An 18,069-nucleotide genomic window follows, 5' to 3' on the forward strand; every position below is an offset into this window, starting at 1 on the left:
AAATTGAGTCAAAAATGTAATTTATGGAAAGCACGCGTTAAATATGTCGTAACAATTACTAAAGAATGCAACACGCAGGGGGCCCCGACCCACTCTCTCATCGTAATTTACACGTGTGTAACAAAGATAACGTATTCTTCACAAATGATTAACAGTAATTTTTTTTAGAGAAACTGTAACGATGCGAATAATAATAATAATAAAAAAAAGTCAATTAAAAAAAATCGATTAACTTCAATGGATATTTTTGCTTTTGTGTTTGTTTCAATCATCCCTTAAATTTTCTATCTACTTTATCCTTTATCCTTTGTATCGTTATATGCGTGACAACATGTTATGAAGATATCTTATTCATTACATCGCAACTACGACATCATAAAATTGAAATATCTTTGTCGTAAAAAGATTAATTTATTATATCATTTCTTAATACATAAATTGTTTTTATGTTATATTATTAAATTATCATAAAATTATATGATGTGATAAAAATGATAAAAAGTGATAAATAAAGAACAAAAAATAGTCAAAGTTCATATTTGATTTTGAAACAATATACTATGATAAAATATAATCGCGTTATAAAATACATAATGAATATATATTTTAATTGCAAGAATAAAAATTGAAAAAAAAAATACCAATGGTATTTTGGTATGAAAAATATTTATATCGGAATATGAAAATATGACGCATAATATTATTAATATTGTTCTTCTTTATTAAAGTATTATACATATTTATTAAATAATTAAAAATTTATTATTTATTTATATTGGATAATTTTATGTATAAAGAAGAAAAACAAAATTAAACCATATTTCGCAGTTAGACGTTTTATTTCCATTCCAAGCACTTTCATAATATCCTCCTAACGTTAAATCATTTTACTTCTTAAAAATTTACATACTTTCAAACGCAATACGATAACTAAAAGGTTTGCCAACAAAACGAAATAAAATATACTATCTCTATTTTTTCTCTCAAATTTTTTTTTTCATTAAGAAAGTAAAGATAGAAAATGAATAAAAAGGCATATATAATTAACGTGTTGTTTTCATGCACCACGAAAAATAACGAACCTATCATTTATTTCAATCAATTTGACAATCGAGAATTAAAGGAAGATCTTTTGAAGATGGTTCAGAGTGGGAGAAAGAGGAATTCAGTATTCACCCCTCTTCTTTCGCCCCATTCCTGATCGCAGGTGAGTTCGTCGTTTCACGATCACTCATAAAGCTCGCCTTCGAACGATCAAGCAATACAGAGTCCGTGAAACATTCGGTGGCGCACTTTTGCAAATTCTCTTTTCCCTATTGTTGTCTTTTGTTTTTTTTTTTTTTTTTTTTCAATTTCTTTATCTCAAAGCGAAACGAATCTACGTGTCGATCGTCCACATCCAAGAGACAATCTGTGAAGTTCATCTGTGAAGAATTTCAATCTCGTTTCAATAGACTTTAGCATAAACTTCAAAGTATCAATGTCGAATCTAGAAGATATTATCGAGTTACTGTGATTTTTTTTATCAATAAATAAAATTGGACAACGAAAAAATTTTTTCTCGATTCGAATCATTCGATTCATACGTCGTATTTTTTTTTTTTTTTTTTTTTTTTTTTCCCAATATAAATATGGGAATATTCGTGAGAATATGGACGATAGTTTTTCTAGTGAAACTGTCGTATGCCGGAAAATCGGTGGACGTGTTGACATCTAACAATATGAAAACTCTGGAAGAGGAAGAGATTCTTCTGGTATTGTCACGAAATAAAACCATATCCGCGAACAATTTCACGCTGATCGAGCTGATCGAGAACCAGAGGAATCACACGATCGAGACGAGCAAGGACACGTTGCGGACGGAAAAGCTGGATGACGCACACACTAATTCTTTCTATAGTGAGTTTTGTTAAAAATATTGTAATATAAAAATACTCGATTTTAATATTACGATGATTCTAAGTAAATCGATATATTAAAATTTTGATTATTAGATTTAGAATTTTTTTATGAAAAAATATATTATATTATTGATATAATTATTAATAATGAGATTTTATTCATTTTTCAATCGATAATTTTAGATTTTAGATTATAGATCCCTCGAAAATATGAAAAATTCAAAGGATATTTGATAGATGATAGATTGTGCGATTTATATATTCTAATTTTTTTTTTTTCATTATTTTATCGTAAAAATAGACAAAATTTATAAATCGATCCTTGATCCATAATAGATTAAAACGATTATGCTATTCAATATCTCGGTATACAATATTTTTAAAATCTAATTCGTTATAACCAAGATCGATCATAATTTTCATCAGCTATGTCATACGATAAGAAATTTTTCATTCCTTTTAAATATATATAGATATAAAAATAGATTTATACTCTTTATGACGTTAATTGTTCGAGGATAATTTTTATTTTTCATCAGTTATGCCATCCATAAATATCTTTCATTTCCTTTAAATGTGTAGATATGCTGTAAAAATAGAGCATCTCTTATGACTCTTTATTCAAGATTAAAATTAACTAACTTTTTACTATAATTTATTACTGTAACTAATAATTACATTTATATTTTCCTCAATTTCTTTTTCTTATACTATTATTCTTATATCTTCTTATATATTATTTTCTAATCTGTTATTATTACATATTGTATTATTATGTATATCGTAATATTATTATTTAAAAGAAATTTCTAAGAAGTGTTTAATGACATTTAGAAGAAACATGAAAATGTGATTTGTCTATAATCACATTTGCAAAGTGAAAAAATAAATTCAAAGTGATCGCATTTTTTTTTTTCGACACTTGTTCATGAAATGAAACAAAAAGTTACGGGTCAATCGAACGACAGAAAAAAAAAAAAAAAGCGAAACTACTTTCAATATTTCGAAATAAGACTTACTAAGTTAGATTTTCAACTACGTATAGTATCTGCATATTCAATTTAACTATATGTACGTATATTTCATTACTTATCGTGCAACGTGCATTTCACATTGTCAAATTCGTAGCAATCGATGAACCTGAACGTAAAAAAAAAAATGCACCCCATTTAAGATCAATTGCTCGTTACAAATCCGTTTGTATTTATTGTATTTTGAAGAAATAAAAAAAAAAAAAAAAAAATAGCAAAATCCAGATTACAATCTTGATGAAATTACTTTCTATATTTCGTCACAACTTGTACGCTACACTTCAAATTTAGATATGGATATACTGGATTTTCTTGGTTGCAATATAACTCAGTTTCGCTATTAATTGCATCCTAAGTGTCACTAGGTTTCAAAAAAGAGGTAAAAGCAAAACTTCTCGTTTGAACGAGCAATATAATCATTTTTATAAATTACATGATTGTTTTTGCGTTGAATATGTAACAAAATTGATTTTATAAAGATCAATTATCAATACTGTTATCATGAATTTACATATAGTTTTAATCCTAGCATCTTTGTTAGCATAATGATAAATATGAAAGTTGAAACAATATATAATTTTGATTCAAATTTACTTAATATAAAAAAAAAATTATTTTTTTTCAACGAAACCTTATGTTTTAAATACATAAGTGAATTCATTTCAAAAAAATTATTAAAAAAGTATTATTACAAAAGTAATTCCGTCAATAAGATTGTGATCTAAATTTTCTAATATTTTTCTATTTTTATATCGAGAAAGAATCGTTCGTTGAAGAAAAATTTATATTTATATTACATACAATATAATTTTTATCCTCTTGCATAAGTGTTTAAAAAAAAAAATGTCCTTTAATCTGAATACAAAAGTTTGTTTAATAATTTTGTCATAAGAAATGAATCGATCTTTTCATATTATAAAAATATATGATTTCATTCAAACCAACTCGATCGTCATGTGTTCGTTTCATAAAAAAAAATTCTATTACATCAAATTATTTTTTCTGCGAAACTTTCATTTGAATCGATCTTAAGTCTTTACGAGTACAAATATAGAAATTAAGATATGGAATAACTGTATCTATAACTGTGAATAAGAAAAAAAAAAACGATTAACAGTTTTATATATATATATATATATAATAGTAGGAAACTTCATTGTATAAGTGTTAAAACATTCGGCACATCATCATAAAGTCATTCAACTTTCGAATTATTATACGAGTACCTTGACATTTACATTTCGTTATTTAAGAATTAAAAAGAAAAATAGTTTCAGCATTTTGTATAATTTTATAAAGTTACGATCACTAGTATAAGTATTTATAAGCATCGCATTACATAATAGAAAGAAATGCTTATTAGATTCAAATGTATCTATATCTTTATTTGACCAAAGTTGTATATCATTTTTTATTAAATCGTGTATTAATTAATTATTAAATTAATCATAATCCGAGTTGAATAATATATAAATAATATGTGTCGAAACAAATGTGAAATATATCGCGAATCATTACAATCGAAATTTTCATTCACTTTCCTCAATTAAAAATCTTTAAATTAAAATAAAAATTTTGATTGAAAAATTTCTTTTAATAAATCATTTTTTAATTAAGTGCTTTTTTTTATATTAAGAAACGCGTATTCGATATTGAAAAATCTCGATTAATTGATCTAACGCGCGATAAAAAAAATAATAAGTTATATAAATTGAAATTCAATGGATAAAATCTGTTTCATTAATAAAAAGGTTTATATATAAAATATATTGTTTAAATATATAACCAAAAAGTGCAAGATAAATTTATAAAATTATAAAATAAAATAAAATTTTCTTCTTGATTTATGTACTCTGTTAATAAAACTGTGCTGATAATGCAAGATAAATACTAGCTTATCCCAGAGGTAGATATTTTTCAATTTTAATCTTTATTCGAAAATTAATGTTAATTTTATACAAAACTACATGTATAGGTTATGTTTTAATATGTCAAGGTCTTGCAATTAGATAGATGACAATATTTACATTTATTTGTATATCAAACACTAACACTTTCTATAAATCTTTTAATGGACAGATTTGTACCAATATTATATGTATTTTTAAATATACCTTGATGAATTTTAAAAAAAGGTAGAATAAATAATGATACATATGATAGAATGTCTAACGAATAATAAAATAATAATAAAGAAATGATAAATATCCTTAAAAAAAAAAAAAATAAGGCAAATTAATAATAAATCAAAGAAATGACTGATTTTTCTCTGATTATTTACGGATTTTAACGTTGAATTATTAATATCTTTCATTTGAAAATTTTTATTTGTTTTCAAAATTTCTGCGAAAATTTTTGCATTTATTATTTGTTAATATGTTTAAAGCGTAATTGAATATTTATAAGTTATTAACACCATTAAGAATTACACATGATAAAACAGAGTAATAATAGACCACTACTTAACCTTTAATCCTTTTTAATATTTTTCTGAAAATAAATTTTCAGATTCACATGTACACCGTACATATCAAATTTAAATTTCAATTAAGTAAGTTTCAATACAAGAAGAAAATAATGTATAAATCTTTTCTACTATTTTCTAAAATAAACGTGTAAAAATATTCACGATTATATACCGTGCACGTTTATCTTCATAAATTAATATATAAATTTATTTTTTATGTATACGATTGTTAAAATTCGAAAATTTATTATTAAAATATGCATGTTATTGAACATGTTGAATAATTTAAGATTCTTAGTAAAACGCATCAATGAATACTAAATCGTAACGTTCTTTAAGTATTTCAATCGATGTATTTGTTATTCACACTATTCGTTATTCACATGCATTAATGAGTGCAATTGAGATTGAAGAAACATTCAGTTATTGTGCAACTATCGGGGTTTTAAAAAAGTCAATTCTAAATGTAGACATAGAGTCGTAATGATAAACGATAATAGGTAATGGATTTTTTGTTTAACATTTTTTTTTAATGTCAGATTTTCATGTTAAGATCACAAAAATCATATGTTTCGTCAAATACGTTCAACACATTGTCAATATATTATCATTGATAGTAATAGTAATATTCTACTTAATAATAATGCTAATGTTAATTACTATCATTTTTTATCATTTGCATTTCTTCGCATATTTTCTATCAACAAAACGTTAATAACGTACGCAATAACAACGATATGATGAAATTTTTTTCGTAAGAAGCTGATCATATTTTTAAAGATTATAATTTAATTATAAAATTTCTATTTATTATAAACAGATTAACTAAAACAATATTGGTCAGAATCAATTAAGGATGAACGATAAATTTAAATTTAAAGATATGTTTTGAAATAAACAATCATATTCATGCTTATATCCGGCCTTATTCCTATTATTTTTCTCGATCTAATTTATTCTTTGTTGAAAACACTTCAAATAAATATTAATTCATGACTGTTACGAAAATCGTTGCAACTTTCACTGATGGTTTATTTGCATGTATCGATATAGAATGCCCTAGTAATCAATAATCAATCAAAAAATAAATGAAAAAAGGAATGATTATATACTTTGAAAATAATTTGATTTTTCTTAGTGAAAACTTTGAATAAAAAAATTTTATTCTATTTTTAATTATAATTTATTATTTTTTATATTATTTTTCATATTACTTTCTTCGTTCAATTGTAAATATAAATGAGAGTCTGTAAAAACATGTAGATTAGGTTTGGAGAGATAATTTTTACTTTGACTTAAGTTGACAAATTAACAAGTGTTCTCTAACGAATGCTAGTTTAATTTTAAATTTTAAAATTAAATTTTGTGTATTGTGTGTAATGCATGCACAAAAATATAGAAATAAAAAAAATGGAATGCAAAATAGAAACATGACGAAAAATTAATAGTTAATTAATCGATATATTTTTTTATCTTTAGTTTTGAATTTTCTTTTAATATCTAGTAAAGTTTGTTTTGAATAGTTATAAATAATTTTCATTAGTAGGTTTTTTATCTATGTAAATATCAATTAGTCAATATGATCAATATGAATAATCGAGATAATTATGATAATGAATATATTCATAAATTTAAATGTTAAACTCTATTAGTTTTAAACTAGAAATTTCATTTCTAATGATTCATTTCTAAAATTTTAAATGCATAATAATAATAATAATGAGATTAATTAAATTAATTTATAAGTAAAAATGAAATTGTAAGTTAATAAGAAATATTTAATAAATGAGATTAAATAATTGATAACAAGCAGTTTGAATACTGATATAAATATTTCACAATTTCAATATTTCACTTGCTAATAATCGTATATCGTGAATTGTGTTTCAGTAATTTCACACGTGATTTCATATCCATTATTGTAACTGTTCTCATTTACATCGCATCAGAATTAACACGTTCTCTTTATTGTTAAATCAATGTTGAAATCGGTTCGCATCGAATTAATCGTTGCTCAATCGAATACTCAAGTTAATAGAAAATTTATCAGTATTGGTTTATTAAACTCCTCTCTTCTAGATATATTTGATTATCGAAGGAATGTGTAAATGACGGTCAAAGTATAAATATCGGACTATATATCTTCACGAATATATTTTTTTAGTTTCGGTTTAGTTAAAACCGTTTGATGTTCTCAATACTTCTTGGAAATTCTGAAATGTCTTTCATAGTCTAACGGTGACGTCATAAGAACCAAGTAAATTTAGAAAAAAAGTCACATTTTTTTTTTTTTTTTTCTTTTTTTTGTTTATAGCTAACGTTCTGAAAATATTTTTTTAATACGTGACAGACCAACGTCTGTCGATCGTATTAAAATTTTCTTTTTTGCATTGAAATCTTGTATTCGTATGTACGCAAAACACGTAGGAAACATGTTACTTCATTGCGATATACACCTGTATCCTCGAGACAAACTCCACGGGAGTGAAAGTCTTTCTTGAATTGACCTTGCCTCGATCTTGATTTTATGTTGAAATTTTTTTCATCAAAAAACTTTCATGACTAAACTTGGACTAATCTTATTCTTCTTCTTTCTAATCTCTTCTCAGAGATGAATATTTTATAGTTAATTTTGTATGTAAATATGTACTCAATCTTATCAACAATTAAATAATCAATAATTTATTTTTTAGATGATTTCTCCGAGGAAATCGATCGGGAAGCAAAAAGATTGTTACAAATCCTTCCAGCTTATAATCCTGGTGTTGGACGAGTAAGTCCTCAATGCAAAAGGCATTCCGAAATTTTTCATAGGGAACTCGCTAAATTCACTTTATGGGCTCTTAAAAGTAAGTATAACCCTATTACTGATCGGCAATAAAAATTGTTCATAGCATTATTAAAACAAATAGATGGTAAAAAAAAAAGTATATTTAGTATTCATATTTTCCAATAATATTTTTTTCATTCCCATCGTAAATTTTCTCTGAACATCAATTTTCAATTTGTACTTTCACCTGTGCTTTACTGTCATATTTCGAATAAAAATTTGTCCGACAAATTACTAAACACGAATAAGCGCGTATCTTTATGCAGTTTTATCATTTCGTTACATCATTCTTAAGAAAACCACATTATTCATGAGAAGATTAAATTTCAATGAATTCTCTCTTACATATTTCTTCAATTCCAATATTTTTTGAATTTAACTTATTGTTAAATATTGATAATTATTTTTTATATTAACATGTATAATTATAAAAATATATATTTTACAAAAATTATACGCTGATTCTAATATTACATTTAATTAATAATTATATTTTTCTTTGTGAAGTGTACGATGCAACGGCGAAAATACCATCTGGACTCCTGAACGGAAATATCAATCAGTTTGGCGACTTCGACGAATGTATCGGAATACAGGGAAGCGAAGGAATTCAAGGACAATATTGTTTGGCGTATCTTCACTTGAAAATCGACGAATCACGAATAGATTTGAGGCATCTTCATCGGTTAGTGCATTCGCATTACGCTTTCAAAAGCAACATTACCGATGTAAGTATGTATTTTTCAAAACCGCAAAATGTAACATCATTTTATGATGGATTGAATGTGGTTTTTGCATTCAAGAATACGAACATTTAAAAATAACTGATACATCATTCTAGTCAATTAAATATTAATGTTTACATAAACATAAAAAAATAAATGTAATATATAAATATAATTATGCAATATATCGGTACTTTATTTAAACGAAAAAATGAAAAAATACATAAAATTTTATTTAAACAAATAAAAACAAAGTTCTAAATTAAATTTTAATTCATAATATAAATATTTATATTGTGAATTTAAAATTGTATATATAATAAAAAATCAGGAAAAAAATTTTCAACGAATTTATACCATAAGAATGCTTGTAGAATCTCAATATGAACGCAACTTTATTATGAATGAATACATAATCGATCAGCGAATTTCTATGCAGGTACTACATATCTATGTAAATCGGAATACATCAGAGGAAATCTGTCAAAGAATAAAACGAAAATAAATTATTTGATCCGCAACTACGACGAAAACAGGAATGTCATATGAATTTTAAGTAGAATATCTGTCACTTTTAAGTGTGCAGATAATTCCTAATAAAATTATTATTATACACAACGATTTATAAATCTATGAACATAATTCAAATAATATATATATATATATATAAACAAATGTATTGCTTTTATAAAATTTTATAATTTTCAAAAAATTTTTTCAAAAATGAAAATGATGGAATATTTTTGCTTTAGGATTCGTATTTAGAACGAAAAAATTTACAAAGATAAAATTAGTAAAGATATTATGTCAGAATTTCTTAATAGTCTTGATTCATTTTCATTGCGACAACTACAAGTTTTATAATCAATACGATACTTTTAAACAACGTAACGTGATTTGAGAAAGTGATTCGTATCGTTACATGTAACATGTTTTGCATTGGAATTACATCTTGTATTTCGGAATATGATGAAAATATCAGAATATAATATATATTATTTTGACTCTGTAATATTTATATTTTTATATAAATTTATATATGAAAACTATAACGACACATTTTTTTTATAAATATCTATAAGATATTCTTTCATTTTATATGTATTATTATTTTGTAAAATTTAGCATAAGAAAAAGAAAATATAACTAATTTAATATTTCATTTTCTTAATTTAAAATATTTTTCTATTTTTATTAATATATTGTTTTACTTTTAGGCTGGACATCGACTACCTCGATATAGTATAGTAAATTGGGCAGTTTGTACACCAGCATCATGTAATTTTAAAGATGTTGAAACATCTATTCATGATATCCTTACACGATATACTTCACAAACTGGCCTAAAGATTACAGTAAAGGTGAACAAAGAAATGTGTCAAGTAAAAAGAAAATCTATACCAAATGAAACTATGTTTGTTAGGTAAGAGATATTTATTGTATATTATCATAATATATATATGCATATATATATATATATATATATTATTGTATATATTAACTTTTCAGTTTATTTTTCATGGCTATATTCGCATTAACAATCATAGCAGCATGTTACGATCATTATAAAATACCAACAAGTGAACTACTTTTATCATTTTCTTTGAAACGAAACTTTAAAAAGCTTATATCACTAGAACGAGGACAAAATGATATAGCTACACTTCATGGTGTAAGAGCTATAAATGCTATAATGTTGGTTTTAGCACATAAAAGCATGGCTCTCTTTTTTAATCCTTATTCAAATAGAACAGAAATGAGCGAAGTATGATTGTATTATTTGAAAAACTTTACAACTTATTACAACAATAAGGAAATCTATAATTTATTTTTTTTTCAGTATCTTGGTAAACCATGGACTGTCATAGGAAGAGCTGCTAGTCTTTATACAGATCCATTTATAATGCTTTCTGGTCTATTAACATCGTATTCTTTTATTGAAAAATTAAAAAAAAATGGCAAGTTAAATATCAAAGATGAATACTTGTCTCGTCTAATTAGGTAATAATTGACGTATATTTTATGATAAATTATTTTATATTACATATTCTAATTTTAAATATATTGATATTTAAATTCATTTTACAATATAAAATTTTATAACTTAAAATTTATGATTCATTATTCATTAAATAATGATTTTCTTTTTTAGAATAGTACCATCTTTAGCAACTCTGATATTGTTGTGTACTTATGTATTACCTTATTTTGGTTCTGGACCACAATGGAACTTGGTGGTAACTGAACATGCAAAAATTTGTAAAAGAACATGGTGGAGAAATTTTTTATTTATCCATAATTATTTTGGTTTTGAGTCTATGGTATGAATTTTATACTAAATTAATAATTACAATTTTAAGAAATATTTATGAAATATTTTTTTAATTTTAGTGTCTTACACATACTCATCACTTAGGTATAGATACTCAATTATTTATTCTTTCACCTTTAATGATACTTTTCCTTTATAAGAAGCCAAAGACTGGAACTATTTTTCTTATTATATGTGCTTTATTATCAACAGCACTTCGGTATTTTGTTACTTATTACAAGAAATTAAATAATTATGTTTTTTTCGGTACATCGTAAGTTAATAAATTAAAAAATGTTAAGTACATTAAATGTAATCTTTCTTATATCTTTATTTATTCATCTATTTATATTTACAGAATAAAACAATTATATGATACTGCAAATTATTCATATATTCTACCATCACATAGACTGACTGTTTATATAATAGGAATTTTCATAGGTTATTTACTAAGATATTTACCTAAAAATTATAAGATGAATAAAGTAAGTATTTACTTATATTATTTATTATATATATATTATATATATATATATATATATATATATATATATATATATATATATATATATATATATATATATATATATATATAGATTATCAATTGATACAATGTTATATTTTTTTAGATAACTCTATATATAGGTTGGATTTTATGTACAATAATGTTTTGTTGTGCATTTTTTGGACCTGCACATATGGGATCTATAAATTATATATATAATCCGATAGATGCAGCAATGTACAATGCATTTGCTCCTATTGGTTGGTGTTCTATTTTTGCATGGGTAATTGTGATGCATCATACTGGAAATACAAATGGTAAAAACAATTTTATAAAATGCAGATCAATTATTTCTGATATTATATTAATTATAAATGACTATAAATTTAATAAATAAAATTTTTTTCTAGGTTGGTTTGGTAAATTTTTAGCATGGAAAGGTTTTCTGATCACTACAAAATTGAGTTATGCAATATATTTAACACAGTTTCCAATATTCTTTTACAATGTTGGAAGCATTCGAAGTGCTGAGCATTTTGAATTCTTTAGCATGCAAGTAAGTTGTAATATAAATGTATGCATAAATATATTAATTATTAATAATCTTTTTTTGCAGTTCAATTTACATGAACTTTTGTGGATTATTATGTTATCAATAACTCTTACCTTACTAATTGATACACCATTTCAAAATATTAAAAATTATTTAATGACAAAATCTTCAGTGCCAAAAACAACAAAATTGTTGAAAATGCAATAATTTTATCAATAATTATAATTCAAATGATCAAAATTATTGTAAATAGTAATCTAAAATTTTTATTTTGTTTTTAGTAAAATAACTTACCCTCATATACAATGTATATGATAGCTAAAAACAATTATAATTTATATAAATATTTGATTTATAAATAAGTATTTGTAAATAATATATATTTTTATAATCTTGATATTATATTTTTTAAAACTTTTATAAATATAAAATTTATTAAACAATATATAGACATATATAGAAAAATTTTTACCAATTTTTTTAATATAATCTTATTCACTTAAAAACTTTGTGTTTTAATTGTTTCATCATGCAATAACATTTATGTTGAAAATAAATTTGTTGTTATTATAAATATTTTTATAGTTAATATTTTTATTTAAAGTTATTGTTAAAAATTAAAATATTTTAACATGATTAATATGAATTCAAAGTAATTTCTACATATATTTTTTGATTTCTTATTATTTAATTATAAAACAATAAGTTTATTATAAATAGGAAGTAATAAAATATAATTTATTAAATTTTTTGAATTTAATTTCTTTATTACCGTAATCAGAATAAAGAATATCTTTAAAAAATAATATTTCTATGTACAATTATTATCACATTAAAGTTATTAAATGTAAAATACGATATTAAATTCGTAAAATATGAATGTACATGCATATATAGAATTTAATCATATTTTGATTAATATTGTATATTATTTTAGTTAATTTTAACTAAAATTTGTTAAGAGTATATAAATTGTATCTTAAATATATAAAATATAAGTAAGAAGTAATTTATATTTTCATTATATATTATTTCAAAATAATTATTATTTAAAACAAAATTTCAGCAATGCTACAAATTTGTATTTTTTTTTTTTTGAACAAAGTTTATAAATTACTGAATTACTATTTATTTTATTTAATATATATTTATATAAAAATTTATTATCTATGATACGATATTCGAAAAAAAATATTAACTTAAAAATATTGAATAAAATAACAATGTATCAAATGATACTTACAAAGTCATTTTCTATAGATGAACATTTTATAACTACGCAGGTATTGCAAAAACTGAAATTAAAAAAAATACAATTCAGTCAAAAGAAAAAAAAAATAATATTTAAAACAATAAAATAAAAATAAAAAATATAATAGATTTTCAAACTAAGCATAAAATAATTTTTAATATCTAAAAAACATAAATTTATATTTTCCATTATAAAATATTCTTACCTCCATATAATCAAAATTTTTACATATAATCAAAATCAAAAATAGCATTGCATAATATTATATATGTAATGATTTTTATTAATATATAATTATGTTATATGTAATAATTATTTATAGTATTACTATTTGTTATACTTTTAGTTAAATATTATAAAATAAATATCATTTTAAAAAATATATAAAGTAATTAGATTTTTAAGTAATCTCACTAAAAGATAAAATTTATATATAACTATAAATATAATGGAATGTAACATAGTCTATGGAAGTTCATAAATAATAAAATTTATAGATTAAATATAAAATAAGAATAATATTATATCATATAAATTTATATACCTGTTAATTACCACTTTTGACATGAAAATAATGTATTTAAGAAAAATCTCGATTTGGTAATACTACTGGACCTATTAATGACCAAATATACAATCCTAAGCACATCCAAGAAGATATTATTTTCACCCACATTGAAGCAATATTGGCATTCAATGTATCCAAATTGGAATTTGGTCTATAAAGATAATTTTACTAATTTTAATCATAATACATTTAAAACAAAAATTATATAAATCAAAATGAATAATAAATACTTACTGATACCAATTAGTAAGTGTCATCATAACATACAAAGTAGCAAGAGCAAATGTTAGATGAAAGAAACTCCAGTTATAAGCTACAGAATCTTCTTCATTATCCCAAACTTTAGCTTCATTTCCAGTTTCTGAATCAGCATTGCGACCTTCTACCAGAGTATAATCTAATTACAATTATGAAAAGGAGAAATAATTTAAAAAAAAAAAAAAAATTATCTGCAATTATAAATACCCAATGATCCTACTAGAATTAATATGCAACAGGATTCACAAATTATATTATATCATGCATAAAATAAATTCTTATGCATATAAGAAAAATGAAAAATTAATTAAATTAAGTAGCATCACATATGTTAATAAACTAAAAATAATAGAAAAGAAAGTATCTTTAAAGCATGAAATTCAGTAAATATTAATGATATTAAAAAATGTTTGTGTTAAAAATATCATAATTATTTTTAAATACAAAAAATGAAAGCAGGCACACGCTATTACTAAGTGCAAATTATGTATTTAATTTGTAACTTAAAAATTAATCATATTAAAAAATAAATATTATATAATTTGACTAAAAATTAATTAAATTTATAAAAGAAATTTATAAAGATATATAAATTTATAAAAATATATTATATGTATACAATATGATGCTACTATTCACTTTATACTTATTTTTAATAATAAAATGAAACAGAAAAATGAAAATATTGAATTTAAAATCTAAAAATTTTAATTTAATAGTGTGTGCCTACCTTCATTGTCGATAAGACTCTGGTCTCCTGCATTCCTGACTGTATGAAGAAAGTTCAGTTTATTAAAAATATTTTAATTTTTAAATTATTAGTACATGTTTTAATATAATATATATACTACATTCTATACATTATATTGTATAATATGGAACATTTTTATCATAAAACTATTGGTGAATTTTGAAAATAAAATTCGCTTTTTATACTTGGAAAGTTTTTAAATTTGATTTACTTAAGACAAAACCTTATCGAAAAAATTTTAATTTTTTTTTTTTGATAGAATATATAATCATCTTCTACTTATTTGTACCAGCATTCTAAGACATTCTGCATATACTATGAATTAAAATTCATAGTACAAATGATAGATAGAAAAATGTAATATAATTCAAAATAATAAAAAAAAAAAAAAATTAAAAAAAAATGCATTAAAGACTTTCTTTTTGAAAATAATGTACTTGAAAATCAATAAAGTATAATCAATCATATTTACATACCAGCTCCATTATCCTTAACTAAAATGTTTTCAGACATTGTAATCTTTGATGATTTAGATGCAGTACTTAAAGAACTATACAGTACACAACTAAACCAGATAATTAAACCAATAATACTTTCTTTGTCAAAAGCAACACGATTTCGTGAATCAGCATCATTTAAAATTATTTTTAAAAATCCAGGATTGCATTTATGATCTACAAATAACACAAAAATAGTTATTGTATAAAATATATTTAATAACATTAAATTTTGTAATATATTTAAAATTATATATTTAAAATATTACCTGGACTGTTTGAAATTCCACTCCAAGTTAAATAAACTACATACAATGATACAACAGATGATTGAAGAAGACCAGATCGAGGATTATGTTCTTGTACATTTGAAAGAATTGATATAATACTTGCAATTACACACAAAATCAGATTGACAGATATGAAAAATTTGTTCAAATCACAATTATTGCCCTATATAAAAAAAAATAAAAATAAGTATAAATGAATTTGAAAATGTTTTAAATTTTATAAAACTTACTTGTGTAAAATATAAAAACTCTATAACTATATATATATAAACTTACTTGTGTAAAAAGTAAGACAATTCCAGTAATAGAAACAATATAATTAAATAATGTTGCTCCTAAAAGTGCAGCATACCTATGACAAATTAATTACATATTTAATTTATATAAAATAAATAAGTTATAATAACACAACATTATATTACACATACCATCCTTTTGATTCAGTTTCTTCATAATTTCTTACCCAAACATCTGCCCAAGAATGGGCAAAATCAACAATAAGAATTAATTGAATAATAATAAAAAGAAAACCACCTATCATTCCAAAATACATCCATGTTGTTCCAAATGATTTTTCAGGAATAAAGAAAGCACCAATTATTCCACCAATTATTAAAAGATATTTAATAGCCCAAAATCTAAAGATACAATTAATTATTAAATTTAGCAGTTAATGATATATCACATTAATAAATTATTATCATACCCATTTTGTATAGGAGCTCGAGGATCTCTGGAACTTCTTACTCTTATCATTATGATTGACATTAAGAAAAAATAAAGAGCTATAATAAAACATATTCTATATACTGCTAAGTAACCAACAGCAGATTCACAATCAACAGTGAATTTTGATACCACATAATTCGAACTATTGCTACAAAATGGAACCTATAAAAAAAAATCATATATAAATAATAAATTTACTTTTACATCTATTACATTTTGAAATTAGAAAATATTACCTTTTTAAGTGCATCCTGTAAACCAGGAGCCAATGTAATGCAAGCAGCAATTGTTCCTAGCATTAATAATAATGCATACATAATACGAGTACTTGTACTGTTACGACATGTTGGGCACTGAGAACAACAGAAACTGCAAGCTGTGCTCCCACAAAGGCAAGCAAGCTGTATCACAAAATATTTATTTTTATATTTTTATATTTATTTTAAATCTTTATTTTTATGTTACATTTTACAAGAAAAATTATACTTATACAATATGTATTAAATTATTTAATATTATATTTTATGAATTTTTATTCAAATTAAATAATTATTCAAATTTTATATTGAAAATATTATATTAAAAGTTATTTAACTATAAAAATGCTAAAAATAAACTACTAAATTATTAAATTATTAAACGTTAATTAAAAAATATTTTAAAATAAATATTTATTTTATATATTTATTGTATAAATATTGATATATACAAGTACAAAACAAATATAGTTACAAAAATATAGTTTTGTTATTGATTTCCAAAAAGTCAATATAATCTATAATCGAATGACATAAAATTATAATTAAATTTCGATGATTCATTTATTTTTTTCTGGATGATTTAATAAGAAAAAATATTATTTAATAAAAAAATAGATGATATTAAATTAAGTAAGTTAATAATTACACGATTAATAAAATAATTAATAAATTAAACAGAAGATAAGTATAAAGAAAGAAAAAATAAAGTATGAATATTTACAAATATTTACAAATTAATTTACCTGTGCTGTGGAACAAATAAGACCCATTAGCACGTTTTCTTTCTTCTTATTATATTAAATACATACACACGTATAATTTTTCTTAATATTAAATACACGATAATATAAACTAGACGGACAGACAAAGAATACTGTACTTCACAACAAAATTTTCACAATAACAATGGCGTCCTGACAGATGACCACAGTCAACTTCATACTATCAGCTGACTAGACGTCATATCCCTTTACCATAGAATAGATCCGGATATGTTTAAAATATTATTTAAGAAATATTATTATTATTTAAAATATATTTTCAAATAATATGTTATTTTTATTTAATATTTGAAATAATTTAAAATTCTTGTAACAATTATAATGATTTTTTTTTTGAAACAAAGAAATAACAAAAT

The 18,069-nt window shown here is 22.6% G+C and overlaps 2 protein-coding genes across 9 annotated transcripts; one reads left to right on the plus strand and one right to left on the minus strand.

Annotated features, from left to right (window-relative positions):
* The first annotated feature begins 1,229 nt into the window (after positions 1 to 1,229).
* Positions 1,230 to 14,226, plus strand: LOC100870994 (nose resistant to fluoxetine protein 6). 3 transcript variants are annotated; one of them, XM_086904431.1, is made up of 12 exons: positions 1,230 to 1,899; positions 8,093 to 8,248; positions 8,737 to 8,957; positions 10,172 to 10,377; positions 10,464 to 10,719; positions 10,795 to 10,955; positions 11,107 to 11,275; positions 11,346 to 11,539; positions 11,624 to 11,753; positions 11,898 to 12,075; positions 13,570 to 13,621; positions 14,123 to 14,226. In XM_086904431.1, exons 1-11 carry the CDS (start codon positions 1,632 to 1,634, stop codon positions 13,584 to 13,586), a joined length of 1,956 nt encoding a protein of 651 aa, XP_086760557.1. In that variant the 5' UTR covers positions 1,230 to 1,631; the 3' UTR covers positions 13,587 to 13,621; positions 14,123 to 14,226. The 3 variants fall into 3 exon arrangements, with proteins under 3 accessions (XP_086760557.1, XP_086760556.1, XP_086760554.1); XM_086904430.1 differs by lacking the exons at positions 13,570 to 13,621; positions 14,123 to 14,226 and adding exons at positions 12,184 to 12,329; positions 12,390 to 12,791 and having other exon boundaries at positions 11,898 to 12,090; XM_086904428.1 differs by lacking the exons at positions 13,570 to 13,621; positions 14,123 to 14,226 and adding an exon at positions 12,184 to 12,791 and having other exon boundaries at positions 11,898 to 12,090.
* On the minus strand, positions 13,841 to 17,878 carry TMS1 (serine incorporator TMS1). Of its 6 annotated transcripts, none has more exons than XM_086904432.1 (11): positions 17,675 to 17,875; positions 16,908 to 17,072; positions 16,649 to 16,833; positions 16,371 to 16,580; positions 16,219 to 16,294; positions 15,922 to 16,105; positions 15,632 to 15,829; positions 15,135 to 15,173; positions 14,381 to 14,543; positions 14,123 to 14,297; positions 13,841 to 13,991 (listed from the first exon to the last, which is right to left on the minus strand). In XM_086904432.1, the coding sequence occupies exons 1-10, from the start codon at positions 17,699 to 17,701 to the stop codon at positions 14,159 to 14,161; spliced, it is 1,386 nt and encodes a 461-aa protein (XP_086760558.1). In that variant the 5' UTR covers positions 17,702 to 17,875; the 3' UTR covers positions 13,841 to 13,991; positions 14,123 to 14,158. The 6 variants fall into 6 exon arrangements, with proteins under 6 accessions (XP_086760558.1, XP_086760560.1, XP_086760561.1 ...); XM_086904434.1 differs by having other exon boundaries at positions 14,381 to 14,528; positions 17,675 to 17,868; XM_086904435.1 differs by lacking the exon at positions 15,135 to 15,173 and having other exon boundaries at positions 17,675 to 17,870.
* Positions 17,879 to 18,069: the final 191 nt, after the last annotated feature.

The sequence above is a fragment of the Apis florea genome, unplaced genomic scaffold, assembly GCF_048593485.1.
Source record: "Apis florea isolate Af1SG1 unplaced genomic scaffold, ASM4859348v1 contig_2350_pilon, whole genome shotgun sequence".
NCBI lineage: Eukaryota > Metazoa > Arthropoda > Insecta > Hymenoptera > Apidae > Apis > Apis florea.

Coding starts and splice junctions, on each gene's coding strand:
- LOC100870994 (XM_086904428.1), top strand. CDS start 1,632: ATGGGAATATTCGTGAGAATATGGACGATAGTTTTTCTAGTGAAACTG. Junction 10,956..11,106: donor TACTTGTCTCGTCTAATTAG/GTAATAATTGAC, acceptor TTTCTTTTTTAG/AATAGTACCATCTTTAGCAA. Junction 12,091..12,183: donor TCATACTGGAAATACAAATG/GTAAAAACAATT, acceptor ATTTTTTTCTAG/GTTGGTTTGGTAAATTTTTA.
- TMS1 (XM_086904432.1), bottom strand. CDS start 17,701: ATGGGTCTTATTTGTTCCACAGCACAG. Junction 16,581..16,648: donor CGAGCTCCTATACAAAATGG/GTATGATAATAA, acceptor TTGTATCTTTAG/ATTTTGGGCTATTAAATATC. Junction 16,106..16,218: donor TTGTCTTACTTTTTACACAA/GTAAGTTTATAT, acceptor TTTTTTATATAG/GGCAATAATTGTGATTTGAA.